The sequence below is a fragment of the Camponotus floridanus genome, unplaced genomic scaffold, assembly GCF_003227725.1.
Source record: "Camponotus floridanus strain SB8 unplaced genomic scaffold, Cflo_v7.5 scaffold53, whole genome shotgun sequence".
In the NCBI taxonomy this organism is placed as follows: Eukaryota; Metazoa; Arthropoda; class Insecta; order Hymenoptera; family Formicidae; genus Camponotus; species Camponotus floridanus.
In genome coordinates this window covers 98,387-119,017 of record NW_020229692.1, presented here as the reverse complement: position 1 = coordinate 119,017, position 20,631 = coordinate 98,387, and the positions used below count along the sequence as shown (strand labels likewise).

Genomic DNA, 20,631 nt, shown 5'->3' with positions numbered 1-20,631 from the left:
TTAACTTCAAAGAGCAGGAGGCTGTTATGATCATCGCCTTAAGATCAAAAGAAAATTTCGCGAGATGATCAAATATATCTGTTCGAATGTCGATTCTTATCCACTCTGATTTCCTTCCTGTATTCAGAATCGAATCATCGATATATCCATATGTTTATTTGCGCATATTACTAAATTTTTTACTAAATAAAAAAAAATTTCTAATGAATTTCGATTAGATAATTTTTGTTTAAAGTCAGAAAAGATTTAGAAAAAAGATTTGGATTTTTTAGATTAATTTAAAATTAATTAATCTAATTAATAGATTAATTAAACTCCAACACTTGATCAAATCTAATAAATATTTCTGATAGTCGTCTTTGATTCATTGAATTGTGTTAACAAAATTTTATTATCGAAAAAATTCAATTTCGATACTAAATTTTCACATTAAATACATAATCGGATGATTACACAATGTAAATACACTTTTATAAAACATTTAAAAAATGATATGGATATATCAATAATTTTAGAAATGTAGAAAGGAACTCACGATCGAGACAATGAATGTAAAATCGCACACTATAAACACAAATATCTCAGACATTTTAAGTCAAAATCATTATCTTAAGTGTCATCACATAATACATTTTTATATAATCTGCATATATATGTCATTCGTATCTCTTTAATATATAATTTGCTATACATAATATAAAGCTATTTCTTTTCATTTGTTTGAAAATCAGCGCGATATATGTTCTGCGCAAATTTTCAATTAAAAGAACTTGCATGTGCCTGAGTAAATCAAAAAATTATACAGAATTATACAATTAGAAATATAAGTCATTTTAAATATATAAATAATTGCACTGCTTCCACATATATGCAGTGGTACGCCAATTATGCTAATACTAGTTTTGTTAAAGTATATTTTCCTTGCTTTTTGCAAAGAGTATACTTAAAGCAGCCTCCTGCTCTCCAGTATAACTATATTTAATGGTTTCTCAGAATTATATGAAGTAAAATTTGTAAAATACAATATACTGCCTATATCATAAATTCTTAATCTTTTTCTTTATAAATAATTATAGTAATAGTCTTTCACAATCTTTTGTTAATTTATTATACTCAGATGCCATTCTCTTGGATTAAATTTAAATATTACATTTGTGCCCTTTCCGCACTAATTCATTTTTATAGTATATTCTGCATGACTGCATTCCTCTCTCTCTTTCTCTCTGTGTATGTTTATATATAATACATATATAATCCTTCTCTAAACGACTTATATATTATTTACATATGTACATGTTTAACAACGGTACGTCATTCTAGCCATTCGATTTTTCAATTTTCCTTTTTCATCATTATTAAAGGTCAATTTTTCGTCTTCTCCTTCACGGAACATACGATCACACGGATACTCTCTACTCTTGTTTTTAACTTTTTAAGGAATAACTTTGCTCGTGAATTTCCACTGACGGATTACAACAATAAATAATGATGAAAAATGATTCTGGCCAAATCTTTCATTTCGTTATCTCCTAGATAAAACGACCGTTGCATCTCCATTATCTTAGAGTTCTCACGCAATCGCACATCGTCGTATATAAATCCAATTAAACTGAAAGCTAATTACAGAAAAACTTACAACTCTTAAAAAATAGGCTCCGCCCTGTCGTTCTGATTTATCTTTCCGCTCACGCTATACTTGGCCAATCTCGGATTTGTCTTCAGTGACATTTTTTCCGTAAGAAGTGCAAAAACTACACAGAACAACTGTTTGCTTTAGAGGTGTCTCTAGAGGAAGACTCTAGTTCTATGTTTTGCGCGACACACGCACTAGTATCTTCAAAAGTCGAATCTCCTAGAGAATCATATTCGTTTATGTTATCGCTTTTTCCTCTGCGGCAAAAGTTGCGATTTTATCTGGGCATGCTCCCCCTAATGATTCAGGATTGGCCAAGCTCTCATTCATGCTACGAATCGAGATCGTCCTCTCTCTGGCTACTGAAATAAGATACCAGTCCGCCAAATTCGCCGGTGCCCTCTTCATCATACTGCTTATTACCGGCATTGGGGTCGCCTGGATGCGATTGCTGAGGTGGTGGCGGTGCCTGAGGTGGTGGTGGTCCTTGGATCGGAGGCTGGTTATCTGCCGGCGAGGAGAAATGCTCCGAGGGATACGGCGATCCTTGATAGGCGGCTGCATCGTCCGCCGTGGACATCGGCGGAGGTGGTGGATAGGCACCGTAATGGTAATTGGGAGGCGGAGGCGGATGATACGGTGAAAAGTTACCAGGTGGTCGATTGGGGGGTGGGGAAGGTTGTTGCATATTGTGATTAACCGGCGAGGCGTTAGTGAATGGCGGCATTTGATGCCTGGGCCCCATAGGGTTCTCGGCAAACCTAGCCATCGGCGGACCGCCTCGTACATATGGCGGGGGCGGTGGCGTAGGACCTCCTTTAGCTAATGGACTGCCGGCTGATGGTGGAATCATCGCCGGTCCGCCGGTTAAAGGTGAACTGCGATCTCGATTATTGATCGAGATCGGTCCACCGCCCGACGGCGATGGGTCCAGTGGATGGTGCGGCGTGTGATACATCTGCGGTCCGGGTACTCGCATACGCATTGGTGGCGTGCCCGATCTAACTGCAGCGAAATGCGGCGGCATAGACGATTGACCTGCTTGTCTATACGGTGATGGAATCCTGGCGCGTGGCTGCATCTCGTATCCCGTTCGCGGACCGCCCATTATTTGTCCTCCGACATTAGGCCCACCAAAGTACTTGTGGCCCATCGCGGCCGCTGCTGCGGTGAAGGACTGCGGACTGTTGGTTACTGGTTGGGACTGAAGCATCCTTGTAATGACGGAAGACTGTTGGCCGGATGGTAGCGATGGATAAACCGATTGCGAGTTTGACGATTGTGTTGCCGGTGGACCTGGTGTCGGAACGGCACTCGCCGGTGGTGTAGAGGGCGCCGAACCAGATGTACTGCTACCTGGTGTAGGAAGAATATTCGGAATATCGTTTTGTTTCATTTCCGGGTTTGAATCAGTACCCATACCGATCAAGCCGACTTCGGCCGCGGCCTTAGCCGCTGCTTCCGCGGCTCTGGCTGCCTCTAATGCGAGCGTTTTCTTGCCTTTGCCACGACCTCTTCGTTTCGGCCTCATCGGCGTACCATCCGGATTAAAGAGCTGTCCGTCTGGCCCAGTCATAAGAGGCATATGCCCGCCTTCGACGCTTCTGTCAGTTTCCGGTGTCAAGCTTGTAGGTAAAACAGCAGGATTGTGCGATTGTATATTACTCACGCTGTCCGGTGTCCCGATACCGCCGATGACTGATGTAGGCGCAATACCTAGATTCGATGCATTGTCTCTGCGCATTTGCTCAGCAATTATTTCAGCTTTGCTGCGACGTCCGCGTTTTTTCTTTTTAGGCGCCTCGCCGTCCATCCCTTCGGGCGCATTGGGATCTCTCTGTCTTTCCGCTGCCAATATCTCCAAAGCCTTCAAACGCGCCTTCTCCAACTTTTTGGCCTCTCGTTCCTCTTTCTTCTTCTTTTTCGCTATCTCAATTGCCGCGAGCTCCAATTGCCGTCGTCCGTATTCTTCGTCCAACATCATCTGTTCAAGCTGCTCATCATCCAAGTCAGCTAACTCCCCGGCACCGAGACTCGTCAGAGATCCCTCGGGAACATCTCCAGTAAATGAACTCGCTACCGACATCGTTGTACCTGTCAGTCCAACATTGTCCGGAAGACTCTCGTCCATTTTAGATGCTATATCGCCGATAGGATTGTCCATGACTGCGCCGATCATATCTCCATCTGCATCATCCTTTAATTTTTGTTTACGAGCTCTGTTTTTGCTTCCCGGTTTTGGTCCAGGTTTTTTCCTTTGTTTCGGCATATCGTCTGACAATGATTTTCGTTTCATTGCAAGACCCTTACCATTACGCGATTTCTTTGTCTTCAATGATTTGTTTTTAAATTTTAGAGCATCCTTCTTCGGAATATAAACATCTCCTGAAAAAGTTGATGATTAACGATTGTTATTTATATATTTATATATAATGTAATTCATAAATACATGACAAATGCACAATTCTCTTCAAGTAGAGAAAATATGTAAAACAAAAAAGAATTTAAACATAGATACTACAAAAGTTTTATTTCCCACAAGTTACGATAAATTAAAGAAAATAAAGCTTTCTATTACAATTGAATATCTCTTGATATATAATGAAATATAGAGACGCTACATCTGAATCATTTACCTGAATCGGAATCTTTCTCTCCATCATCATTTACGTCATCAGCTTCATTTACCACAAATTCATCTTCGCTCTCGCCAGTTTTTTTCATCATTAACGCCTTCTTCAGTTCCTATAAAATAATCAGAATTTTAATCTACATGATAACTTTGTTAAGTTAAAATGTCTCACCTCCTCACTATCTGATGCCATTGCCTCTCGATAATTAATTTTTCGTCCTCGAGTTCTTCTATCTAATATTTCTTCCTCTTCTCGTTTATTTTCATCTGGAAGTCCACCATAAATAATCTAAAAAAAATAAAATTTTATTATTATTATTATTATTATTTGAAAAAGATACAATTATTAAATCATTAAATCATTAAATTAAGATACGATATAGACATATACCTTTCGTCTGATAGTTGGGGCTTTTTTTGGTTTAGGCAGAATATCCTAAAAAAAAAAAAACATTTATGAATTTATACATTGTAATAATAAGAAAAAAGTGAAAAGAAATATTGGTTAGTAGCATCATATTCAAAAAGTTTATTATTTATTAGATATAGGATAGATATAAAAAGACTATATACAATTAATAAATTAGTAGTAATTTTTTTGTAAAAATCCAAAGAAATAGCATTAAATAGCAGACGAATGTATAAAATATTTAAATAAATTAAAAAGATTATTACCAAAGATTATTATCTTATAAAATATAGTGATATAAGAAACGAGATAGAAAATCTATTACCACGAGTATATTAACAATATGTGACATAAAGCTATATTATGCTATATATTGTGATAAAATGTATTGTGATGTCTTACATTATCTATGATGAGATATATTGTACAATATATATTACCCTTCACATGCCAAAAGGCACTATCATAAATAATCAATTAAAAAATAGTTACCTTTTTAATTTTTTGAATTGGCACTATCTCTGACGGTTGTGGAATCTGTGGAATCGGAACATCTGAAGCCATTTCTTGTAATTCATCCACTTTCATTTCAATATTATTTTTATCTGTATTATTTTCAAAATTCTCTTCTTTATTAATATCCATCACTTCATTCAACTCAGTAGTGTTTACATCTTGTAAGTTAGGTTCACTCTGTTCTTCAAGTTTTGGTTCATCTTCTTCATCGTTCTCACTCTGATTGTCGGATTCTATTATACGTTTTCTCTTTTTCCTCTTTTTGCCCTTTGTCTTGGGCACCGTCCTGATCCTAGATGTTGGTATTGTTTTGCTTCTATAATAATTTAAAAAAATTATATTATTTTAATAATTTTAAGTATTCTAGTTTATAATTTGTAATATATGATCTTTAATTTTTAATTTTTATTTCTATAAAAATATCTATTAAATGTATTAATTAAATCCTTCACATAAAATCCTGCTAAAAAAAAACTAAAATCTGATTAATCTTGAAATATAAAAAATCTTATTATTGTAATAGAAATACATTCATTTAATTTATCACACAACCAAATATCCTGATTTTATTATGTATTATATAATGGATTATATATAATATATATTCCAACATGTATAAGTAATAAAAATATAAAAATAGCACATATATAAGTAATAGAGATTTAAAAATAGCACGAGTTAATAAATGATAAAAAACTAAAAATTATAATCTCATCATTAAATTAAACTGTCTCAAAATAGATAAAAAAAAACAATAATTTTTTAAATCATTTTTTAAAATTTACTATTTATCAAATCTGATATAAATATTGTTAAAATTGATAAATAAAATAAAGTTTTGTCAACTATTCTATTGATTCTATTATTAATTAAAATGAATAAAATTATTAACATAATAAATCGATTAATAAAAATTTTTCCTCTTATATAAAATTTCATGTAATAAATAGATCTTTTAAATATAATTTCACCTTTTTTAGGAAGACATTGATTATATTTATATTAAATAGTGAATAAACCTTATAAACGAATAAAGCTTATTCACTATATTTATATTAAATAATGAATAAATCTTTAAAAAAAATAAACTATTATAATATAAATTATTATTATATACTTTTTCTTTCTCTGCCTCCATGAATTATCACTATCCTCGCTATCTGAATCTCCCCATATCGATCGTGATTTCTTTCTCTTTGGCCGATCACTCTCGTCACTATCGTCATTAACTGAAAAAAAATTTGCGATCATTTAAATAACTTATTTTTAAATTTTATTTAGGATATTTTATTATAGAGATCATGATAAATAATTTAATAAAACGCAAAACTCAATTAATCAATTTTATCGATTTAATTTTATATAACTTTATATGAATTAAATATTTTCATAAACAATTTTTAAAAAATTGCAAATAAAAATTATAGATTTTAATGAAATTTATATTTAAATAATTTTACATAGAAAATGTATGTAAATAATATTAAAAAGTATCAAGTGTTATAATTACTTACTAAAATCTTCATCGTAAGCCCTAGTACTGCGCGCTCTAGTAGATCTTCTAACAGGACGCGGCTCACCCTTTCTACCACGTCGCCTTACATTAGCAAAACTATCATCAGATGAAGTGATATGATCATCAAAGTCTTCCTCTTCTTCGGAACTCGTACCTTTGAAATCTTCATCACTATCTGGATCATCTTCGCTACTTATATCGAGGCTATTTAATTTTCGATGTTTCTTACGTGCTAACAATTTCTTAGCAACCGCACTTTGTTTCTCTTCCATTTCATCAATCATATCTTCATTCTCGATTTTATATTCCTCGTCACTTTCTTTTTCCGGTTTTGATTCGATATCATCTTTATCCTCTTCTAATTGCGTCATTTTTAACGCTTCGGCCTATAATAGACATTATATGTAATAATACTATCACATCTGCATATATATTTGTTGTTTAATCATTTTACCTCAGCCTCTTCTTTTTCCGCGTTGACTATCGTTGCAATGTCCTTACCCCTTCCCTGATTACCAGCTCCTTGAACCGCTTCAACTTCATCTTGAATCGCGGCGTTAATCATGTCATCATACTCGTTAAACTTATAGGTGTTAGCGCATCGACGTTCACGTAATTGATAAACTGGTTCGCTTTCATCACTGCTCGATGTTTCGGAACTAGAGGCTGACGAAGAGGAGTCCGAAGATTCTGTAAAAACAGAGAGATTAAATATGTATTACATAACAGTAACAATTATTGAATAACATAAAAATAACATAATTATTCATTTTAACTTAAAATAATTTAAATCAATCGCTACATAAAAATTTACCATTATCTGATTCCTGACTAGATGCTTTCGATCCTTTCACGCGTTGCGCTTCACCTTTATGAAGCACATTATCCAGACTTATGCCGACAAAAGCCAATCGTTTCTTCCGTAATACTTCATTCTCGTGTCTCTTTGTTAACTGATCGAGTGTCTTCAGTGTTTCTTGTAGCTTAGTCACCAGCAGATTCTTGAAGATCATATAAATATTTCATATAAAACATTTCATATAAATATATATAGAATTAAATTAATGTATTAGATGAAAAAAGAAATATTAATATATGTACAATATTTAAATGTTTTAAAAAAAGTGTAGTCGACCAAACTAGCCAGAAATTTTGTTTATTAATACGACGTTTCGACCATATGGTTGTGGTCCCTATCAAGTATATACTAGAAAGATTTATAAATAAATTAAACAATTAATTTACGGTTTGATTAATATAACAAGCACAACGAAATAAAGTGTGAACAATTTACCGATGTAATAATAATCAGGTAACAGGCATAGATGATAATCTTGCAAAACTGCACAAGTCACATTAACAAAAAACGTTATTTAACTAGATTCGAATTTGAGAGAAACTGATGCGTCCGTGTGAGACTTTGTCAAGAAACTAAACAACCAGAGGAAAAACGAAACTACGTGACCTTTATTATTTTGTCATAAATGTTGTTTAAACTATCCGTATCTTTTTGTAGATTGATTAGATTATTAAATCTCTTGATAAAGAACATCTCAGCGATCTCTTTCTTTCGAACATACTTTTCGCTATGCAAAATATTGGGTTTCGACCAATCAAAATCATGTTCGGATTCTAATCTATGTTTGCTAATGACCGAGTGATTAGTTTCATGTAACTTTATATTATTACAATGTTCTTTCACTCGCGTACGTAAATGTCTTTTTGTTTGTCCAATGTATGATAAATTACAATCTTTACAATTTAATTTGTATACAACACTTGTCTTGTCATTATTATGTAAGCTATCTTTACCGCGTCTAATTAAATTATTTAGTTTTTTTGTTATTTTGTAAACGACGTTAAAACCACTATTTCGTAAAAGACGGTAGAACATTGTAATAATATAAAGTTACATGAAACTAATCACTCGGTCATTAGCAAACATAGATTAGAATCCGAACATGATTTTGATTGGTCGAAACCCAATATTTTGCATAGCGAAAAGTATGTTCGACAGAGAGAGATCGCTGAGATGTTCTTTATCAAGAGATTTAATAATCTAATCAACCTACAAAAAGACACGGATAGTTTAAACAACATTTATGATAAAATAAGGGTCACGTAGTTTCGTTTTTCCTCTGGTTGTTTAGTTTCTTGACAAAGTCTCACACGGACGCATCAGTTTCTCTCAAATTCGAATCTAGTTAAATAACGTTTTTTGTTAATGTGACTTGTGCAGTTTTGCAAGATTATCGTCTATGCCTGTCACCTGATTATTATTACATCGGTAAATTGTTCACACTTTATTTCGTTGTGCTTGTTATATTAATCAAACCGTAAATTAATTGTTTAATTTATTTATAAATCTTTCCAGTATATACTTGATAAGAACCACAACCATATGGTCAAAACGTCGTATTAATAAACAAAATTTCTAGCTAGTTTGGTCGACTACATTTTTTTTCAACCTTGGATTATTGACTAGCGACATTAAATTATTATTTTTTAATTTTTAAATGTTTTATTTAAACATTTGTGTAAAGTTTTCAAAATGAGACAACTTACATGTTGGCATGGTGGACAAAACCAATCGCCTTCAGGTATAAGCATAAGAGCTGGCCTGAGGCATGAGCAATGCCAGCCTTTATCGCAAGAATCACACAAAAGAATCCATTCGGGATGATCAGCTTTCCCACATTTCTGACAGGCGTACTCATCCTCAGCTTCTTCAACATCGCTTTGGGCTAGTGACAAATATGAATGAAGTTATAATCGAATATAAATATCATTATATTTGTTTATTTTTTACGAAAAGCTTACCTTTCTGGGCGGTTCTAGCGCGTCTTAATGGTTCAGACTCTTGGTCTTTTTCGAGATCGCTTTCCGGAGAAAATTCGTGATCACTTTTAAACAGTAAAGATCCCTCGCTCTCGATATCTTCCTCTTCCTCTTCTTCGTCCTCATTCTCATTTTCTTCGTCGCTACTAGATCCGGATGAGCTCTGCCATGGATTCGCTTCATTGAATTTTGCTAACATCTTTTTCTTTTTTCTCTTTCGGCGTTTCTTTTTTGATTTTTTTTCTTTTTCCGTTTCTTTTATGACAACCTCTTTTATATAATCCTCTTCGCTTTCCGGCTACATGAGATAAACAATTATATGTGCAATCTATAAGTTATATAATTTTAATTTATTTAATCTAATAACTTACTTTTTGTTTCTTTCTCTTTTTCTTGTCTGATTCTTTTTTCTCTTCCAAATCACGCATAGTTTCCTCCTCGATTCTACGCCTATCTGCTTGTTCTTTAATTTTTAATTGTGCTATTCTTCTTGATTGCCTAACAGGCGTCTCATCCTGTGCCAGTCCTGATGCTTCCGTTTCCAATTTAATATCTCTGCCTATTTCTAAGCCAAGAACCATTTTTCCTGTAAAAACACAATTTTTCAATTTTAGTACATCTTTACGCTAATTTTTTATATTCAATAAGCTATTGCCACATATATTTATATACAGACTTACGTTTCTTTCGCTTCTTCTGTGCTGAATTTAAAGCATCATTGGAAGTCCCATCGGGATGAGCACCAGGCGAAATTTCGGACATTTGATCGCCCTGAAATTCCGCAAGTTTCGACCGATTAGGACGTCCACCTCCTCGACAACCACGCCTTCGTTTGCCTCTAGGACGACCCCTGATCTTTTTATCAATCGGCACCGATTGCATAATATTTGGATCATCACTGCCATCTTTAGTCGCGAGCTCCACTACATCAGGATCACATTTTACAGCCTCGTCCTCAGAGCTCACTGTTATCTCGCGGCTCTCCTCGATGGACTTTCGTAATTCCTTATCGGATATACGTTTTGCGCGTAATTTCATCCTCTTGCCGCCCATCATTTCTTCATCTTCCTTTGTAGCTCCGTCTTCAGAATTTGATTCGTGAGCACTATTTCGTCGTTTTCGCGAAATCTTCGGCGTTTCCGTAGTGCTGTCTAATTTCCATCCCTCGTAAACTATTTCTGATACCGGCTTTATACGGATACTTATCTTAGAAACATCATCATCCTCTGTAATATTTCTTAAAGCATCATCCTCGGTAATATTCTTTAAAGGGTCATCCTCGTTACATGCTAAAGGATCAACTTCTTCTGATGGTACGTTAAAACCGCCCTCGTTATCCATGCCTGTTGAATCGCTATCAGAAGCTACAGAAGCTACAGAAGCAGGCTTCATCTCGATATTTTGAATTTCTAAAGATGGTTCTTTTCTTTCTTCTAAATCGATTTTGGAATCCTCTATCGCTGTAGCAGTCGTGGAATCGTTAATCATACTAAAATCGTTTTGAAACAATTGTGTCGTAGAGATTGCCGATGTTTTCGCTTCGTCTTTGATTTGTGGTTTTAAGGTTTCCATCTCATTCAACGTATCTAAATTCTTAAGCGGTTGCACCTCGGTACTTACTAAATTTTCAAACATCTTATCGTCAGTTTCAAAATATGGTGGCTTAGACTTTAATGGAGGAACATCTTCCGTGTCCGAAGAATCGCTCAATCTTTTGCTAGCTTCTTTCTTGATATCAGATTTTACAGCGTTAACTTCTGAGATAGTCTCTTGAGCAAAAAATATCATCGATTCATCTTTCGTATTTAAAGGCGCACTGAAATTCTCTGTACTTTTATTTACATTCAGATTTACACTAAAAGGCTCATTTTGATTGCTACTATCCAAGTTATTAACATTTTCCATCTTCGTAGACATCGAATTTGGATAATATAAAGTGTTTGAAGATATGCTTTCTTCTAATTTCGGATCTTCAAGATACGATTTATCCGCAGTTAAAGTATTATCCAATTTCGCTGGCACTATATCCGATTCTGTTTGAATCGGTGGTAAACTCATCTCTTCCACGAATGGTTTAGTTAAACATTCTTCTTGCAATTTTACATCCCATTTATTGTCTTTAGCATAATCCGTTAGATCCTCTTTAAATCTTTTACATGGAATAGGCAGTTCTTCAGCAATGTGTTCATTTACATTCTTCAGCCTTACGATATTTTCTGTATCTAAATTGACATTCATTTTTTCATCAATATCCCTCATATGCTGCTCCTTTACATCAAATATGTTAGTCACTTGGTTATCCAGAGCGTTAATTTCCATACTTTCTTGGGCAAATGAAGATTTTGCAAATTTATTCGCGTCGTTTCTGTCGAAATTGCAAACATTCTCGGATGTCAAACATTCCCCTTTTTCCGTTATTTCATCAACAGTCTCTTGACAGTCTTGTACTGTTTTCATATTGTCGATCAAATTATTAAAATGTTCTTTATTTTTTTCACTATGGCTCATTTCAAAACTCTTGTTCAGAAGAGGCTCAATTATTTCTTCAGTCATGACTGGAGTAACTAATAGTTTCGTTGCATCTGATACTTCCAATGTTTTAATATTGTCAGTAACATTACGAATGTCTGTTTTTTCTTGAAATTCATCTTTATTTAAAGGCATTGTCGATTCATCATTCAAACAATCTTCAATATTACTATCAATATTGCAAGCAGATATAACATTTGTCTCGACAACACATTTTTGCTCACTAACGTTTGTAATATCTTCATTTAATATTTCATTCATTTTCGTTTCTGAAGGTTTCTCCGCTTGCTGTTCAGATGGTTCCTTTTGAGACGCATCGGAGACTAAATTTACGTTGTTGGTGTCATCTTTTTGGACAGATGATTTTTCGTGCAACTCTTCACTAATTTTTCGTTCCATCGAGACAGCAACATCATCCTTCGAATCACTTTGCGCCACATCAGGTTCGAAAACATTATCGCTACCATCATCATTGGAATCACTGTCGTAATTCGCAACTAGCGGTTGTTTATTCTCATTTGTTATCTCCTGTTGTGAGTCTTGAGAAATTACATTTATTGAATGTACATTCGATAATTCAGTAATTGCAACTGTCGTATTTATCTCTGATTCTTCTATGCTTTCGACAATTTCTTTACTTTTGCTGACGTCACAAATATCTTCCGCTACTATCGTATCTCGTTTATCAGTATTGTAGATTTTACTCTCATCATCTTCGGCAAATTCTTTATCATTTTTGCTTTCTACGTCAGCTTCAGACTTCTCTTTCTCTGAGGTTTCAGTTTCTGTCGCAATCTGACAAGATTCTTGTTCAATATTTGCAATAACTGGAGTTTCTTTTTCAGGATCCATCGTTGCTTCTTGCACTGCATCCTCCGGTTGTCCATCATTCATTGTAACTTCCTCAGTTTCTTTAAACGATTCATTAGATTCCGATATACGATCATCTATAACCATCTCTTCATTCGAATCTTGATCGATGCAAGAACTGAGGTTCTCAGAAACATCATCAACATATTCGCTTGTAGCCTGAACTATGTTAGACAAGTTCGTTCCTTTCGTAGTTTCGACAATATCCGACTTGGGCAATTCAAGAATATTTGTTTCAGGCATTATTTCTGGTAAAATGTTCTGGTTGAATGTAGAAGGTTTATCGATAACAGACAATGTATTTTCAACTTTTTCGCTGTCTATTTGCACAGGTCCACTCTGTTGAGACGAGGAGTCCTGCACAGATACATCATCCGAACTGCTTATGGTAGGAACTAAATCGTGTTTAGCATTTTCTTTAAGAGACTCCGAAACGGTCACAGAATCCATATCAAACACAGTATCGTTAACTTGCATATCGTTCAATCCTTTCTCTTTAATCTCTTCGGAATCACCTGATCCATCATCTTGCATCCCTATGTCAGATAATGCATCAGTTCTTTCGCTGTTTTTATCGTAATTAACGCATAACGAGTCGGCATCGGAACCGATCAGACCTTTCATCTTTTCGTTATCCGTGTCAGTCGAATGATCTTCCTGACCGTCGATTTCGGAAAAATTATCATTTTTATCACTCTGCTTGTCGCAACTCTCTCCAGCGGAATCGAGATCATTCTTTTGAAGGCTGTTTGCTTCCTGGTAATCTTCGGATAATCTTGTTGCATTTGTGGAATCTACTAATTCATTAGAATTGTTATCCTCAATTTTCTTAAAATCGGTCAATTCTATTTGTGAATCTTGAGTAAGAAGCGAAGACGAATGCGGTGTTGTTACAGATTCGATTTTCCCTTCGTCTTCCTTGAAGTTGTTTGAATTAACAGACTGATGATTGTACTCATTTTTACAATCATCGATTGGTTCTTCATCTTTATCTTCTTTATCATCCGACAATTGCGGTATAATATTGTCCGATATTTCAAAAGAAATATTTTCCTGAGTTTTTTCTATGCCTTCAGATTTTTCAGAATCAATAGATGTATCACATTGTGATTGTTCAACAATTCCACATTCTACTGGTCCAATTACGCTGGATTCATCAATCGAACTGATTTTAATCGGATCTTGTTCACTCATACTTATATCATTAATACTTTCATTTTCTGCCTCTGTACTCGTATGTATTTTTGAAAAGTTATCTTCTTCCGTTTCTTTGCTGGAACAAACAGATTCTTGCACGCTTGATTCCTTATTCGTCTCTGTCGAAACTTGAGCGACAGATGAATTAGTGACATCACACTCGGATACATCGCTTGGATCTATCGAACTATTAAGTGTTGAAATTGTATGTTGATCCCACGTGTTGCTTGGTGTTTCAATTTTTTCCGTGTCTTCGCTATTGTTTCCGCATGGAACACTGTCAGAATCTGAAGTAAACAGATCCGTCTTTAGCGAATTATTGTTTGTTTGCGTCAACTCAAAATCTTCCGTATTTTTGTATGGATAAACAGTATCGTCCACCAATTTCGATGAAGATACACATTCATATTGTACAGTATCCGTTTTACTATGCGCAGATGCGATCAAACTTTGCTCCGATTCTAATTCATCGGATTTCGAGGTATATGAGATACAATTGGGACCAAAAAAAAATCTCGGTGGAGAATTGGCAATTGTTGGTTTGCATTCATTATCCGTTATTTCAGGAGTATCCGGCTCGCGTGAAACTACACTATTCAAATCGTTTTGTACATTGGCTGAATCTACCATAGATAGTTCAGAATTTGTACATTCTTCGGGCGTCTGTGAAATATCTTGACACGACGATATAGAAGAATCACATTGCATGGATTCTTGAAGTTTAGCATCACTTTTCTGTTCCATACTCATATTTGTATTCGTACTCTTTAAACTTTCATCGAACATTTTAACACTGTCTTTGATGGTGGTTTCACTTTCCGTGTTTACAGGTTTGTCATCTGTTTTGACATCTTGATTTACATCAGCAGAAACTTCCATTTTCGATTCTGTATCCGTGTTCAATAGCTTCTGCTCTGCATCGTCACATTTATAATCATTTGTATTTTCCTTCAATGATATGTCTTCTTCCACATGTGATATGATACTACTGTCACATTCTGCTTTCTCCTCCGGTTTTCCCACGTCCCACCTAGATAACCTTTTGACGGGACCAGTTGTACTTTTAGGTATTATTTGGACGCCCAACGTTTGCTTAAACTTTGGCTTCTCTTGCATAGAATCTACTATTTGACAATTATCGTTTACGCTTATATTAGATTGCGGATAGTTTCTATTTAATTTTACAGGGGTTTTGTTCGATACTATCGAGCCCGTAGACACCTCGTTTTCGGTTAAAACCTTATTCTGCGATAATGTCGCGGTAGCGGAGTCAGGTTCAGTTTTTGATTCGTTGCTTTCTTTATTGTCAGTGGACGTGTCGTCACCGGGATTACCTGTCTCGCATTCCGTGCCGGAGCCCTCGCCGTAAAAAAAAATAGTTGGTTCTTCCACAGCTTCTCCGACAATAGGATTCACCGCATCACAATCGCTACCAGATCCTTCACCTTGTACCATCATCATAGGTTCCTCGATAGCCTCGCTCATTTCATCCCTCCAATTGCCGCTTATCATTGGTCTCTTATCTATGGAGCCTCTGATTGGAATTACGTCCGCTCTTATCCTCTTCAGCATATCTTGCTGCACATCGTCACCTTCTAGGGGACGTTTCAATGGCATGGTGTTCATCCTCAAGGAAGTGATCTTGCTATGATCGGGAAGTATCGTGTAGCTCGGTAATCTATGCTCGTCCTTGACAGGTAATCTAGCTGTATTGTGATACGGCGTCGATGACATCTCGTACGCAGTGAATGGCATTTGCCGTTTGCTCAAATCAGCCAACCTCGCGTGGTTACGCATCATCACGCTATGTGCGTCGTACGGCAAATTCGGTACTTCCGGTTTGTTTAGCTTCTTTGTGCTCAAATCCATCTCTCGATGTTGAAAATCTTGCGTTCTGTAGCCCGGGGAAGGCAGATCCATCGTCTTCCCTTTTCGACTAGAAAGATCGATTCCGGAAAAATCCATCGGTCTGTTTTGCTCGTTTGCGCTCTCCCAACCACGCGGTGATGTCGACAAGTCTATGCCTCTGTGACCTCTAAGAGTTGATTTTTCAGATTGATTTCTTGAGCAAAAATCTTGCGGCAACCTATCGTCCTCTCCATTCGCGGTATTTCCCAATATACCACCGGATCTTGCGAGAGATTCCGCTATCTTTTCCAATGATTTTGGTCCGCTTGGCTTCTCCAGTTTTTCTGATTGTATCCTCACAAGATTCGCAGCCAGTTGATCTATTGGCTTGATAGATAGTTTGCTGTGTGCCATAGAAATAGAATCTGTAGAGGAAAAAGGCAAGTTACTTTTGCCAGATAATTTCTCGAGCGATTTCATAACAGGATCTGTTATCTCGTCGGAAATACCATATTTTTTCGCTGCATTTAATGATGCCGTGACAGGTGTTGTTGGACTTAGTAATTTTTCTTCTGGCATTTGTTTTAACTCCGAAATATTCACTAGCTTCAGTGGAGACGAAGTAATAACAGGCGTTTCTATCGATTTTAATGGTGCCGATTCTTCAACCTCGAATTTCACGTTATCTGTTACTGTAGGTGCAGTCTGTTTATGTATAATCGCGGATTTACTCTCCGATGTTAAAGAATCGGATGTTACGTCGGTAGCCTCTCTGCGGCTTACTTCTTCCGATATTACATTCACCTTCATGTTTAGCGTTTTCAAATTAGACGCTGATAATGTAGACGAAGTATTCATACATCTTGATTCTATGCTCGAAGTTTGTACCATTTCTTGAGAATCGTCTTCCTCTGTAATTTGCTTGGAACTTTCGTCGTTTGTCATATCCTCCTCTTCCGCATCAATATCTTCTTCCTCATCATTTTCAACTTCATTAGTATCATCCTGATCCTGATCCTGATCCTGATCCTGATCCTGATCCTGATCATGTTCTTGTTCATCCTCAAACTCGTCACTCCTACCGTTGGGTAACTGTTTACCATTCATCTCATTTGTGTGAATGCCATTCTCTTGCACAACTTCGTCCTCCAAACTTGGTGATGTCGTTACTTGACCAGTGTCTATTATAGGTTTTTCAGAGATTTCTAAACTGTTGCTATCCTCATTAATTGGTATAGCTCCGGCTTCGCCATTCGACAAGGTGTTTATGAGACTAACAACACCTTCTCGATCCCTATTACAAAAGATATATAATATGCACTATTGATAGATTCAATTAAAATAATAAAATATAATAATACAAAAGCATATTATCGGTTAATCTAGTTTGTAAAAAAAAAACTTACTGAGCTACTAGTTCCCAATTCTCTTCGTCTAAATCTTCCCTATAAACTCTTATGTTGCACTCCTCGTCTAACTGACACCAATATGCTAATCCACTTTTGTCCCTTCCTAATGGTTCCACGCGCAATTCATCAGCTGCCAATTTGTTCACTTCATTCTTAAATTTTTGATTTAAATCAAACTGCGTTTCCAATAGTACCTAGAAAATAAAAAAGGCTTGCGCATGAAAAAAATCTTTCAATTTTATAGATAAAAAAAATAGAATTATATAATAGTTCATACTTTAAGTAAACGCAGTTTAACAGCAATGCGAGCCTTTTTATAACCAAAGCGTTCAAGTTCCCATCCATCCTGATTAGAGTACGTGTGGCAAAACTTGACTAGTGCCCGTTCCCATTTCTCCGGTGACACACTTTTACGTGTTTTACGTAACAACTTGATGTGCAGGTCTATTAATTCTCGTGACACTAAAAAGAACATATAATAAATTTGTAAGAATTACAAATAAATAAATATACCGAAGAAAATTTCTAATCTAAACTGTATATTGTGTAAATATATCAATGACTTGTGTCAAAGTTTTCAGAAAATGTAACATTGATCGAATGTCCACTTATTTTTTAAATACGTATAATTGAAACAATAACACTGATACAGAAACTCTAAAATAACAGAAAAATATATCTCCCTAGATTTAATTCAAATATTACAAAAAAGCAATTCAAGGTTAACGTTAAACTTGAATGAAAGTACAAATAACGTGACAAAAACAGAAAATACAAGTGTTTTGTTTCCACAGAGTAGACCTTCCGTCTACGGATTGACGATCGTATACGAGTCTCTACTACGTACTACGGCGATCAATGACATTTCCCCGAAATTGGAGCGAGCCGGCGTCGCTTGTAACTTGCATGTAATCACGTGTAACCGACAAGTTGACAACAAGGAAGGTGGCAGCACGCGGCGGAATAACAACAATGCGAAATCCGCGCTTATCTGTCAATACAACAACGCTTAACGCAAGGAAAGCCGCGTCGTCGTAAAACGGCGTAAAGGGAAAGGACGTTTCGCGATTACCTTCGTCTATCCCGCGCCGCCAAAACAGAAGGCGGCGGTCCCGCGTCCACCTTCCTCGCGCGTTCCAAGCGAGAGAGAGGCGCGACTCGTTTGCCGGAACGAATCAACAAACGGAGGGACGATCGAGGCTCGCAGTCGCAGCGGAGTCGTACGAAGGAAACTAATGGTACGGCGCTTAGACGACTGGCCTTTTGCGGGGGCGGGTCGCTGTCGTTGCCTCTCGCTTCCTCTCGCACACTTCGCATACACGCTATTCCCCTCTCTTTCTCTCCCACTCTCTCTATCTCTCTCTCTCTCTCTCGCTCACACCGTCTAGCGCGTATATACACGACCGTGTCTTCTGTCCCTCCCTTCCACCCGCGCACGAGAGAGCACGTACACACAAGCGTAAAGGGAGAGACCGCGGTAAAGACCCACCTTCCTGCGTGTTCTCGAGCATATCCTGGAGTCGCGCGATGTCCGGATAAACGATGCCGCAGGACTTGCCGAAGCAGCCAAGGAACGAGCAGATCACCGCGAAATTTGGGTCACTCGCGCAAGAGGCTTCGTTATCGGACGCCATTTTTCCGACCGCTTCTCGCCGTTGGGCCCCGTCGCCGCCACCGCCACCGCCGCCGCCGTCACCGCCGCCGCCGCCGCCGCCGCCACCGCCGCCGCCGCCGCCGCCGCCGCCGCCACCGCCGCCGTCAAACAGGCGCGACACACTACTACGCTAGGCGGCCCTGCGATGGCTTGCCGCGCATCCCATTTTTCACTACACCAGCGGGCCACTACACCAATAACGCGAACGAGTAGCTACGTGAGAAATTTCGCGCCTTCGATCGTCGAGGCAGGTAGTCAGTCGGCCGCCGAGCGCCTCGACGCCGACGCTTCCCGCTTCCTCGCCGCTCTCGTCTTCCTCTACCTCGTCGTTGTGCGCGCCCTTGGTGTCTTCGCGCGCCTCTACCTGCCACTCGCGCGCCGACGAGGAGGGGGGAGCGCACACAACACACACGCACTCACGCGCGCGCGCGCTCACAGGAGGAGTAGAAAGAGAGAGAGACGGAGGCACTTATTCCTCCGCCCTCTCTCAAAAGTGGACAAGTGAAAAGAAGCGGCGCCGCCGCCGCCGCTCTTTCTCTTTCTCTCTCCCTCTCTCTCCTTCTCTCTGTCTCTCTTCCTTCTCTTTTCCTCTCGCGCACTTTATATCGCTCTCGTTGGATCTGTCTCTTCTCCGCAAGTTTTTCACGAGTCACGAACACAGACGCACATCGCGCGTTAGAGCTCTAATGCGCGTTGTTTCCTTCCCTCTTCCCCCCTTCTCCCCCCCCGAAACTCCATCCGTTCCGCGCTATCTCCCTCCTTTTCTCTCTCGCGCGCACGATCACACACGCGCGACGTTTCGCTCCGTCGATGCCGAGAGCGCGCGCGGGCGTGCGCGGGCACGCACGCACGCACGCACGTACGTCGCGACGACTACGACGACGTTGTAGGCAGGAAAGTACGGCGCGTACGAGCCACGCTCCTCGAGACGGATATCGCGCACCGGAGGACGCACGGGGACGAATTATTCTCGCGAACGCTCCGACTTTCGCGACTCCTCGCGTCCTAGATGAACGTACGCGCGTGACGTCGAGACGCGATCGCCGAGTCACCGGGTGCACACGAGCGGCGCAGTAACGACCACCACGACGAAACGCATCCCCCTTCCTTGTCGCGCGCAACACGGAGCACTGGACATCGCCTTCGGGATTGGAAACATTCGGGGGGTTCTCAACCGAGGCGACGAAGCGCGGTACAATAGGGGCCAGGACCGTGCGAAAAGTCTGCGTCAAAAGTCGGGCTCGCGAACGATTTTCCCCGATGGAACAATGTCGACTTTGTTCGATTTTCAAATCATATGCAATCTACGCATTTTATATGAAATTATATTTGGAGGGTATAATGACAGGTGTCGATTATTGAAAAATAATCTATTATTACTACTGTAATTTGTTTTTCAATTATATTCTTATTTTTTATTGACATAGCATTTTTTAGAGTTACTATTTTTATAGAGTACTGCTATATAAATTTTCTTCGCATTTTATACGAAATTATATTTGGAGGGTATAATGACAGATGTCGATTATTGAAAAATAGTCTATTATTACTACTGTAAAAATTTGTTTTTCAATTATATT

General features: G+C 37.8%; 1 protein-coding gene across 1 annotated transcript; it reads right to left on the bottom strand.

Annotated features, from left to right (window-relative positions):
* Positions 1 to 1,211: 1,211 nt before the first annotated feature.
* On the bottom strand, positions 1,212 to 19,080 carry LOC105252012. Its single transcript, XM_011259176.3, has 16 exons — positions 18,887 to 19,080; positions 17,675 to 17,859; positions 17,395 to 17,591; positions 10,225 to 17,282; positions 9,916 to 10,130; positions 9,527 to 9,842; positions 9,272 to 9,450; positions 7,521 to 7,707; positions 7,161 to 7,396; positions 6,705 to 7,092; positions 6,308 to 6,419; positions 5,167 to 5,506; positions 4,657 to 4,701; positions 4,438 to 4,554; positions 4,270 to 4,378; positions 1,212 to 4,018 (listed from the first exon to the last, which is right to left on the bottom strand). The coding sequence occupies exons 1-16, from the start codon at positions 19,029 to 19,031 to the stop codon at positions 1,965 to 1,967; spliced, it is 11,883 nt and encodes a 3,960-aa protein (XP_011257478.2). The 5' UTR covers positions 19,032 to 19,080; the 3' UTR covers positions 1,212 to 1,964.
* Positions 19,081 to 20,631: the final 1,551 nt, after the last annotated feature.

Bases quoted from the DNA above. Each gene is read 5' to 3' on its own strand.
- LOC105252012 (XM_011259176.3), bottom strand. From the start codon at position 19,031: ATGGCGTCCGATAACGAAGCCTCTTGCGCGAGTGACCCAAATTTCGCG. The intron at 7,708-9,271 runs GTAAGTTGTCTC...ATGATCTTCAAG, and splicing joins TTTGTCCACCATGCCAACAT to AATCTGCTGGTGACTAAGCT. The intron at 4,702-5,166 runs GTAACTATTTTT...TTTTTTTTTTAG, and splicing joins CAATTCAAAAAATTAAAAAG to GATATTCTGCCTAAACCAAA.